The 12,270-nt window shown below is 38.1% G+C and overlaps 1 protein-coding gene across 1 annotated transcript; it reads left to right on the top strand.

Annotated features, from left to right (window-relative positions):
- The first annotated feature begins 10,431 nt into the window (after positions 1-10,431).
- On the top strand, positions 10,432-11,190 carry LOC127790939 (uncharacterized). Its single transcript, XM_052320672.1, has one exon. It carries the CDS (start codon positions 10,432-10,434, stop codon positions 11,188-11,190), a length of 759 nt encoding a protein of 252 aa, XP_052176632.1.
- The last annotated feature ends 1,080 nt before the right edge of the window (positions 11,191-12,270 follow it).

The raw sequence follows: 12,270 nt of genomic DNA, 5'->3' as shown, positions 1-12,270 counted from the left end.
AAGATGTAAATGGTATTTAATGAAGGGTATAATTGGAATTTGCAGAAAAATGAGACTTTAGGGCACACTAACGCAGCTTTGGACGACTGAATTAGTCGGAGGGAGTACCCCGGACCCTAGACGATCAAGGAAAATGGTATAGTATCGACAAGTGATTTAATTTATGATTTTTAGTAATGAAAGAAATTGGATCGAGAACAGTTTTCGGTACAACTGTCGACCGGGCTGAGAAAACCGAATCGACGTAGGAGATGTCCGAAAAGTCAACGGAGCATGTCAATGACTAATAATTTATGTATAGAACAACCCTTAAGTGATTTCGGGTTGAATCGAATGGATTTAAGGTTAAATCGACCAGCCGGGCCTAAGTGTAATTTTCTAAATTTGCTCGAGAGAGGTCAAAACAGTAATTTTTTGAAATTTTTAAAGATGAAATGAATAGTACAAGTCTTGTGGGCTTTAGTGATGGTGTTGGAAAGATTAGGGGTGTCTTGGTAGGGGCTAAAATGGAATTAGAAGAAAATAGGGGGTGAAAGTGTAAAAAACAGAAAATGCAATGTGAACGCATAGTGAAGGGAAATCGGCCACCTCAAATCTTCGCACGTGGAGGCCGAATCATGCGATGGGACGGCTAAGGGCGACCTGGGGGAGGTGGTAGCCGGCGTGAGGATGCTTGGTGACCAAGCCATAGCCGGTGATTGGTCGGAAGAAGATCGGATTTTTAGTATAAATAGGGGCCTAGGGTTTCAACTTTTGGAACACAAATCGATCGTGTTTTTGGATGTTTTTGAGAGAGAGATTAAGGGGCTTTTGATCCTTGCATCAAGGAGAAGAGATTGGGAGTGTTTTAAAGCATTTTGGTGTGAGTTTGAGGGCTATTCAAGGTTGGCCGAGAGTTAGAGGCAATCCATCTACCGCCGCCTGTAACCGGTCATTTGGTGGGTTTTCCGGTGGCTTTCTGGCCTAAAATTAGTGGGGTTGAGATCTATTCTTCGTGGGCTTTCAGGGGGTACCGATTTCGGAGTCATCAGAGCAACCGCCGACGACTGGCTCGAGATTGAAGATGGTGGCGCGTGAGCTGCACGCGCCAGTCTTTGCTTGCACCCACGTGCCAACGCGTGAAGGCTCGTGATGAGGGGCTTTTTGGTAATTCAACTTCCAAAATTTTTATTTAATTATTTTAGGATTTATGGTGTTGAAATATTTGGAAAAATAGTTGAGGAAATAATTATTTTGGAATTATCGAGATGAAAAATGGGAGAAAATAGAGGAAATTATGGAAAAATTGAGGAAAATGGTTTTTAATGCTTCCTAAATTAATTATGGTGTTTAGGAAGTGTGGTGGTTCGAGGTTGACTATAAATTCAGGTGTCTGTGATTAGGCACGCATAACAAGGTTGTGCACGAGGATCGAAGCGATTTGAATACGTTGAGGTGAGTGTTCACCCCCAAAACTTGATTTATTGTTCTTGTTCTATCTGAACATGTGGTGATTTCATGCAAAATGGTTTTGTGCATTGAAATGGTAACTGGTGACGGTTGGTTTTTATGAGGGAGGTTCGTCCCTAAACGTTTTGAAGTTGTGCATTACATTTTATAAAATATTGTTTATATGATGCTTTGAATTGTGAAACGTGGCATTGTCTTGAGTTTAGTGTGTACGTATGGAATGTCAGCCTCGGATGTTGTCTGGTTAGTGTAGCTATAATTCTCCAAGGGCGTGATGGAATAATAGGGATATCTGATGCTGGTGTGCATGTCAGGATAGCCGCCTTGGTTTCCTTTCCAGACCATTTGTTCAGGGAAGTCGCACTAGGATGACTAGGTGGTCCATACAGTGTTGTTCATGTGGGATGTTAGCCTAGGATGTTGTCTGGATAGTGTAGCCGTATTTCTCCAAGGGCGCAACAGAATAATAGAGGTATCTGATGCTGGTGAGCATGTCAGGATAGCCGCCTTGATTTTCGTGCCAGGCCATTTGGCTAGGGAAGTTGCACTAGGATGACTAGGTGGTCTATGTGAAATTTTGGGGTTGAGATTGTATGGTGGTTCCTGGATGCTTAAGGTGGGAACGTAATCCGGTGAGATGCGTTGGCAGCCCCATTTAAGCTAGAATCACGTCGTGTCGTTGAGTCAGTATGGTGGCATAGCTTTTAGAGAGCTTGTTCTTTTCCCATGGTAGGGTTAAGCGCTGTGGATTCTCTTGGGCTAGGGCTTATCAGGTGTATGAGTTTATTTCATATCTTGCATTCATTCATGAAAAATGTTATTTTGAACTCTCACTTAGATGATTCATCATCTAATTTGGACTATGTCCCTGGAATATTCAAACGTTCCAGGTGAAGGCAACGGTGTGAAAGGAAAGGGAATTGTCGAGAGGTGACGGCGATTAGTGGATAGTTTACATTATGTCCTTTTAATAATGTTGTTTACTTTTGAAAATATCATGTAAACGTTGGTTTAACTTTATATATAAGTAAAGTGATTTTGGTTATGACCTGTTAAGGTTTCGATCTAGCTTTCGCATTTGTGTTGGTGAACCTGTCTTAGTTTATTGATCATAGTTGATATACTGAGAAGGTGTAACGGGATCTTCGGGGTACGGTTTGTGTTGGGTTTTCTGTTGTTGATTGTTGGGAAAAAAAAATATATCCCCGGAATCTTACGTTACGTTAATGCTCTCGAGAGTGGGGTGTTACACCATTTGTCCCGATATTATCCGGACGGGCCCATATGCTTTAATTGCCAGCAGATTGGCGATCTCTCTAGGAATTGCCCGCAAGGGGGAAGGGATCAATCAAAACGAGATGAGCAAAGGATGGTCAGTAAATTTATGCAATTTTGTATTTGAGGTATGGATGGTCAACAAACTTTAAGGATTTAGTTGTTTGAGGAAGCCAAAGGAAATTTAAAATTACTACGTTTTTGAATGTGGAAAATGTCTTAGTAATCCGGTAAGATAGTTTCTTAAAGCTAATGAGTCTTATTGGAAAATGATGATATGATGTGTCAACTTATAGTTTGATAAGAAGTGGAATATCCAATAGTGGATTAGGTAACTTGTGGTTGTTGTGGGACTACAAAGATATGTGGTATTTCCATTCAGGATGATTTTGCGGATTCATAGTGGTTGAGATAACTTATTGTATTTAGAGATTACAAATGTTTGGAGGATTGGGATAGTTATCTATGATTTATTAGTAGGAAACTCGTAAATGGTAGGCAACTATGGATCGAGGAATGTTGTTGACCCACATGTGTTAAATTGATGTGGAAGCAATTTATTGAGGAATTCAATTAAGGATACTCTTGAAAGTTGTCTTGGGATAAGATACAACCCATTGAGAATTAAAAAGGAAGATATAGTAAGGTTGTCTTAGATCTTGTTACAGATTATTATGGGTATCTGATGATAGCAATTGGGATAACCAGTGGCCTTTATGGATTTGATACCTTGGATGTTGAAAACCATAGTAGGATTGGTTTATGATTGTATTGGTTGAGTATTTTTGGTTTACTTAGCCTGCAGGGAAGTCAAGCAATACTTGATGATTATCTTAAAGACACTGCAGGTAATTTTTTCAAGAGAACAGGTTGGTTGTAAGTCTTTCAAGAATAGAGGTAATACAAGATGAAAGCGGCGACCGATCAAAAAAGAAAAAAAACATCTATTCCACTTTATGCTTTGGACGAAGCGGGCTATTGGTGGGAAGCTATGATAAGAATTTTGCCGGATCTCAAAAGGCAAGGTACACTGAATACATAGTAGGTGTAATACCCTAAGTTTTATGAATAAAATTAATTTAATTAAGCTATGTTTTAATAAAGTATGATATATATATGATAGGTAATTAATTTATGCTAGAAATTAATTTATAAGTATGCAAACATGTAAGTATAAGTATATAAGTATATATGAAAATAAATTCGTATATAGATAGATTTGTATGTATGTATGTAATATATGCATGTATATATATATATAAATCCGAAAAATCCAAATTTTGCAGAAGCAGTGCGCGGCCAGAGCATGGCCGCGCCTACAAGCGGCGTTCAGGGAGAGGGGGGGCCATTAATGGCCAAAATGACCGGTGGTATGGCTTTCCCAGCCACGTGGGGTTTCGATTTGACGTTCGCGGCGGGGTTTTTGGCTATAAATAGCCGAGTTCGCGCAAGCCCACTCATCCGAAAATCCAAAGCTTAGAACGAGTGTTTGGGTGGGTGTTTGAGAGATTTGTGAACAGGCTCGTGGTCTTTGAGTCGTGGGCATCGTTTCTGATCATTTTAGTGGCCAACGGAGCAGTGGAGAAGGAAGAACCAAGCGTCGCCGGAAAATCGTGACTTCGCCGGAGCCGAGCCTTCAATCGCAAGTTCGAGGTATGTCAGGCCATTTTTTCAAAGATTTAATGCTATATTTGGGTTCGGGAGGTCGAAATCTAGGGGAAGGGAAGCTTCTTTCGAAGCTTGAAGCAGCCGAGGTGTCGTCGGCGACGAAATGGCCGTCGGAGAAGACGGCTGCAATCGGGCGCGTGGTTGCACGCGCCTGCGAGTGGGAAGAAGGCGCGTGCCTTCCACGTGCCCGCAAGAAAATAAAAGAAAATAAAAGAAAAGAAAAGAAATAAAAAAATAAAAGAAATAAATATTGCAAAAATTTTATTAGATCTAGAATGCTATTTATGATTTATTTTGTGAAGAATTTTCTGGAAAATGCTAAATTTATTAATTATTTAAGTAGATTTTCTATTATAGAAATAAAGAAAAATGAGATTTTTATTCAGAAAAATTCCAAGAAAATTTTAGGATGTTAGAAGTATTATTTAAGAAATATTAGTGAAGAGAAATTGAATAAAATAAAAGACTAGATAATTATTATGTAAAAATTATATATTTGGCTATTAGGAAATAAGGAAAAATAGGAATTTAAGTTGGAAAATTTCATGAAAATTTCATAATAATAGAAATATTATATAAGGAATATTGGTAAAGATAAATTAGATTTTTGAAATGCTAGATAATTTTTATGCAATGTTTGAAGAAATAAGATTTAGAAATAAAGAGAAATTATGGAAAATAGTAGAATAATATTCTAAAAAATAAATTTAATGTCTAGCAATCTTTTGAGGGTGAGAAGTAGCCGCTCGAAACGAATTTTGAGACTAACACGTCTTTCGAGGCGACGTATCTGTAAGTGTATTGTTTTGAACCTAGTACAGTTATAAATGTTTAATTTCAAAAATGCTTTTATCATATTGGCATGCTATGATGTGAAATCAACACGTAGACTGCATCAATGACATGATCATGAAGTGCATAAATACACATTGACATTGTTGATCACACGCATATGAGGCCGTAGGGAGTACGAACTGGCACCGCTGCCTTATCAAGGGTGCACCCATACACCCTGGCTTCGAAAGAGGTGGCCGCTAAAATGATAGGCAGCATGAGGGGTGCAGTTGACACCTACGATGAAAGACATTGCATACACTCATGACATTGCATTTGGTCCCCTTACTTAGATGGTTCATCATCTAACATGGGTTTGCCCCTGGAACATTCAACGTTCTAGTCGGGACTTGCAGAGATGATTCCGAGATTGGTGATGAATAGGGACATGAGACGACGAGATGCGAGTATATGTACGATGATATGTTGTAATATGGATAGTTTAAGAATTCTATACATTGTATTTATCATCAGATGCTTATGTATTAACTTGTAATAAACGCCATGTCTAGTTATTATTATATGCATTGCCATGAGCAGGTTCGATTCAGCTTCCGCTTTGTATTTATTTTCTAGTATAGATATCTCATCTAACACTAGATATGGTCTTAGGGAATCTTGGGATAAGTAAATAAATAACAAAAAAAAAAAAAAATATATAGACCAAATTTCCTAAGGCATAACACGCCTGAGAAGGTGGGCTATTACAGTAGGTACAATTTAAAGAACATTTAAAAGTTAAGTATTTTCCTTTGTGAGAGAAAATGGAAGAAATCTTGGGAACATGGGGTTAAGTCATTGATCTGAGGGAAAAGACTTCGGTACCAGGAGAGTGACTATTGCACGGTATGTTGTGTGGGCTTCAAGATTCGAAAGTTTGTGCATGAGGAGGGTGATGAAGCTGTGGTTGCATACGTGGGTAGGGTAGGTCATAACTGTGAATGGTATGTTTCCCTGATAAAGGCATGTGTTGTGGTATGGGCTTGCTTAGGGAAGGGTAATTCCCAGAATAGTAAGCATGGGGATGAGTGATCCCCAGATTTGGGCCTTTGGGGGAGAAATTTATTCTGGTTATTGACTTGACCTTCGATCTTGAATGCAGGCAGTTGTACATCCCAATAGTTATGAGTAGTTGACTTTGGTTTGATTATCTTGAATCTTGCCCTGTTGGAATATTGGATGATGTGGTAATATGTACACTTTGGTACATTTAAGAGCATGGGTTACAATAGAGGGGAAGTTGTGGGTAACATTATATCACCTATGATTTGGAGATTTAGGCTGGTACTAAAAGAAGTATCAGAAGTGATAGGAGTCGGGTCAATTACAACTTTTGGAGATGGGGTAGGAGGCTCTAGCCTAACAATAGCACCATGGGTGTGTGGCCTGTAACAGCGGATTTGAGCCTAAGGACCAAGACAGAGGACTAGTGATAGGCTTGTGACTAATTACTGGAGAAGCTTGTAGGCTAGCTTGTGGTAAGGGTGTAAGACCCACGAGTCAGAGTTACTTAGTGGATTGCGGAGACGGTCAGATGCCAAAGTTTGGGTAGCACCGTGGCTGTTATGTTTGGACTAGAATCCAAGTCCCAAGGGACCGAAGTACTATGATAGGATCCTTGACTGTTTGTAAATGGTTGAAAGCTTTTTGAGATTGGTAATCTATTGTTAGAGATTTAGGAAGGGATTCTCCGAAATAGTTGTGTCTATGATAAGACTCGTGAAGGGAGTCAATTGGGAGTGGGTCAAAAACCCTTACGTCGTTTTTTGATGAAATACTTTGATTTCTAAGTTGAATTCAGGAGCCTAAGGCTGGAAGTTAGGGTAATTATGTTAGATAAGAGACACCAAATCGGGTACATTGTCCATCTTGATGTGAGTCTTGAGGAGTGAGATGATATATCTTAAGGAAGGTATTTTGGGGATACCATAATCTTGAGGAATGATGTGGAATTTCGAGGACGAAATTTATTTTTAAGGGGGGAGGATGTAATATCCTAGATTTTCAAACTCAAATATGATGTAATACCTGAGGTTATTAGGTTCTAATGCTGAAGGAAATAGGTCATTTCAAGGGCTTATAGAAGCCTTGAGACAAAAGTTCAGTCTTTGAGCTAGTGGCAAAATCGTAAATACTGAAGTTCGGGTAAAAATGTAATTTATGTAAAAACCTTGGGGTATTAGCGTAATTTATCTATTTTTTGGGGGACCAAAAAGTACAATTAAAAATGGCCCGGGGACCAAGTTTTAAGGGCCTAAGTGCAAATTACCCGAAAGGTTCGGGGCAAAGTGTAGTTCTTGAAACCTGTAGCTTGATTATTAGAATAATGAACTGGGCCAACTAAACCATTTGAGAGTAATGATTACGGATTCCAAACTTGTTCCAATATAGTTAAGTCATGATTGCTGATCTCAAATGACATTTAATCCATTGTTGGATCAACCATTGGTCACTTGGAAGATAAGATAAGGTCACATGATGGCTCATAATGACCCCCTGAGGTGGCATCACGTGATTTGCCAAGAAAGGCTTACTTAGCCTCCAAGTTTGCTAAAGTCTCCAAACCTTATCCTTAAGGACATGTGGCAAGCATTCATTGGCCACTTAGAGATAGGATTTGAAGTCTTATGATGGGAAATGTGAAAAATGAAATTAACCATGTGGGATGTGGTTATTAATTAAAGGTGTAATGATGGGAAATGTAGAAAATGTAATTTACCATGTGGGATGTAATGATGGGGAATCTTGAAAATCTAATTAAACATGTGGTGGCACATATCTCAATGGACACTTGTCGTATGAAATGACACAAATTTCTAGGGACACGTGGCGCGATCCTATGAAAGTAATGATTTTCTAACTTATCCAAGCGACACATGGCACACCTAGATTGACCAAGGATGCCTATAAATATTAAGCCTTTAGATGGGACATTCTCACCATTAACAAGAGGAAAAAGAAGGTTAGTTTGAGAGGAGAAACTTTGCCAAAAAAAGAGGTGGAAAAACACTTCGCTGGAAAATTTGGACCGCCACCGTAAAAGGAGTGAAACAACATCAAAACAGTGAGATAACCATTCCCGAATCCTGTGAACAGTACCATAACGCATCCAAACCAGCAAGGTGAGTGCTTATTACATCTTTATGTTACATACTGAACATTTTGTCTTTACACGGGTAAAGGTGATTACTTGCATAAGCATGAGTTTCCTTTATATCGAATATTTTCTCTTTCTTTGTCATGCATCCCTTGGTGTGTGTGTCTAGCTGAAGTCAGGATCTCATTTTAGACTGATGAAAAGTCATGGAGATGTGAGAACATGATAGATCAGTGGGGGTGATTGCAACACCTCAGCGTCACTACCACACGGGCGGTTTCATGTCATTTGCATAACTCAGTTACATGCACGCTTTCCTTCTTTGATGCACTCACTTAGATGTCAATATCTAACTTGGGTTGATGTCTCTGGGACATTCAATGTCCTAGGTATATTAGCATGCCTGGTACCCCGGAGACAAGCAGGAGAAAAGACTACGAGGATGCTGATGTTTAATTTAACTTCATGTTATTCATGTTCTATGAATCTTATACAACCTTTGGATTTATTTGAGACTTGTGTATCACAATTGTATAAACAGGGGTTATGTAAGGCTTAGATTTACCTTATATGTTGTTGAGGGTGTAAGTCGGGGTTACTATGTACTATGAACATGGTAAGAGTTTTTTGTTGGATTTAGAAAGTTTTTGAATGATGCATTGTGAATAGCAGCTAGGATACTCAAGGTTGTAAGAAGTATGTGTGTGGGTGTCCTACAGTTGTACCTATAGTGGTGTGTTGTGTTTTTGGCATATTGGAAGCCATGTGCATTTATTATGCTTATAAAAGAAATCTAGTAGAAACCCCATTTGTTTAGCTATCCCTCAGTTGCTGACAATGCTAATGGTTGTTGTATCTGGGCTAATCATCTCGACTTTTCAAGTATTTGCCATGCAATCACCAATCTTAGCTTTGCCAATGCCATTAATATAGGTGGATCATACTAGGAGAAGATATTCTCAACTCGAGGCCTTCTCATTTATAGCACTACTGTTGATTAAGTGTGCTTAACTTTGGGTGTCTAATAAAACCCAATACTTGTGTGTTAGGATGACTACTTCCTTCAACTTGAACCTCAATTCCTACAAAAACCATATATCATCCATTAATTGCCCTTATACGATAAAACTTCACCAAATCCAATAATGGCATAGTAATTTAAGGTAATTTCATTTAGGCATTAAATAATGCAATTTTACCGTAATGACCCTTAATACTTTTTACTATCACATTAATGTCCCTAAACTTTATGGAAATTGTATAAAGTCCTAGAACTTCCAAAAAATCACGTATGTGCCTTAAACTTATACATGCGAGTACATATTTGACATCAAAACATCACATATAGCCAAAATAAATTCATCGCAAAAAAAAGGATTTAAGCTTACCCAAACATATGTTTCTCTAGTAGCTTAACCAAGGCTTCTTTGGATACCCTCTCTAGTGTTGGTTTGATCCTCGTGATACATATGCAAAGGAATATACATGCTCATGAACTTACCGATAAACTTGTTATGTCACTTAAATGCACATGCAAGGTAAGTTCACGAACCAATACTCTTGGAAATAAATCTGATTTACCACATACATAACACCCTTAAGCTTAAATTTTGTCCAAGATCCCACACCAACTACACATGAAAACACATAATCAAATCACAACCTTCAATTGTCAAAGCAACACCAGAAGGAGCTTACTTGAAATATTACCATACTCCACTAAAATTGGTTAGCTGACCATAGGAGCTTTGGGGCTCGAATTTTACTTTATGCTTTCGCAAATCTTGCATATATATGGATGGGTTATTTCTTTATGAATTTTATAGAGTAGGATTATAACTTCAAATCACCCAAACTACAACTTACCCGAACCTTTAAACCCATTATAGTCTAACTGAGTAGTCATTTCGGGGCTTCATGCTATGGCAAATTTCCTTCCATCCGGTTGTCTTTCAGATCACCCTCCCCTTATTGTTTCCCTCCTTAACCAGGTCCATGTGCCGCAAAAACCATTATATTTCTTGAATATGCAGGCTGAGTTTGATGGGTTTCATGAGATGGTGGGATCAGTTTGGCAATAGAATTTTGTTGGGTCTAAGCAATTTGTGATGTGTCAGAAATTGAAAGAGCTCAAATGTTCCTTTAAAGCACTTAACAGGCAGCGATTCTCTCATATCTCGGATAGGGCACAACAAGCTGTTGCAGCCTTGAAGCAGGTTCAGTTGGATCTTCATGACAACCCTAGAAATCTTGAATTGAGAAGCAAAGTGGATAAGCTCACAAAGGAGTCCAGATTCCTATCTGAGGCGGAGAGGCAATTTTATGTTCAAATTACCAAATCTACGTATTTGATGAACTGTGATAAGGGTACCGAACTGTTTCATGCCATTGCGAAGCGGAACGCTAAACGGAGGTTCATTGCTACTGTCCATAAAGCGGATGGGTCTCTAACCACGTCTCAGTCCCAGGTTGAAGATGAATTTATGGGATATTTTAAAGGGTTGTTGGGCAGGGATTCTCTTTTTGATGACATTGACCCAATGGTGCTTGATTCTTGTCCGAAGGTTTCTGTTCAACAAGCTCAAAATCTTATTAAAATGGTGTCTAGGCAGGAGATCAAGGTGGCGTTAGATGGTATTGGAGAGGACAAAGCCCCTGGTCTGGACGGTTACACTTCGTGCTTTTTCAAAAAGGCTCGGCACATTATTGGTAATGACTTTTGTGAGGCAGTGGAAGAATTTTTTCGATTATCATCCTTGTTGAAGCAAGTTAATCACTCTGCCATTGCTCTCATTCCTAAATCTTCGCATGTCTCCACGGTGCAAGATTATCGGCTCATTTCATGTTGTAACGTCACCTATAAGTGATTGCTAAAATTCTTGTGGCTCGTTTGGCCCCTATTTTGCCATCTTTGGTGGATCTAGCCCAATCGACTTTCATTCAAGGTAGGAGCATGGTTGACAATGTTCATTTGGACCAAGTGCTTTTGAGAAAATACAACAGGAAGAGGAATCACTACAACAAATCAACGTTTTAGCGACGGAAAATTTCGTCGTTAAATTTAAAATTTAGCGACAGATTTATTGACAGGTACCTTTCTGTCGCTAAAAAGGGCGTCGCTAAAATTTAACGACGGGATTATTTTAGCGACGAAATTAGCGATGGGGGTCGTACCTGTCGCTAATCAGCGACGGAATTAGCGATAGGGTGAATTCCGTCGCTAAATTTTATTTATTTTTTATTTTTTAGCGACAGGGTTGATCTCGTCGCTAAATTAAAATTTTTTATTTTTAGCGACGGGGTTGACTCTGTCGCTAAATTTGAATTTTTTATTTAATTAATTAATTAATTATATATTTTTTAGCGACGGGATTGACCCCATCGCTAAATTTAACCCCAAAATTCAAAATTTAACATACATTAGGCCCCAACCACCCCTCATGTGTGCCACATGGCCATTCCTCTACTCACCACGTGGCAGTGCTGGGATAATACTCTTAGTTATTATCTCATGCTCTCAACCAGATTCGAACCCCCAACTTTTCATGACCAAGTTTCGAGCGTAAGTTAGCTGATCTAGAAGCTTCCTTGTTCATTGATGTATATAAAATATATTTATACTATTCTCTTTCAAATATTTCAGAATTATATTTACACACCAAAATTTCTCAAACTTATTTAATAATATTAATTTTAATATTTAATGTTAATAGAGAGAAATGAATATTAATTTTAATTTTATTTCGTTATTAATTTAAATAAAAATTTATTAATTATTATATCTATTATATTAGCAATGAAAAATTATATTTTTATTTTGATTTTAATTTTAATATACTTAAAAAATTATTAGTTTAATTTTTACTATATGTTTAAATGTAAAATTTTTAATTTTTATTTAATTTTTTTATTTTTTAGTGACGGGTTGACCCGTCGCTAAATTTTAA

Source organism: Diospyros lotus, chromosome 14 (assembly GCF_014633365.1).
Source record: "Diospyros lotus cultivar Yz01 chromosome 14, ASM1463336v1, whole genome shotgun sequence".
NCBI classification, from domain to species: Eukaryota; Viridiplantae; Streptophyta; class Magnoliopsida; order Ericales; family Ebenaceae; genus Diospyros; species Diospyros lotus.
Note: the sequence above shows the minus strand (reverse complement) of the source record. Positions and strands in the feature narration are given on the sequence as shown.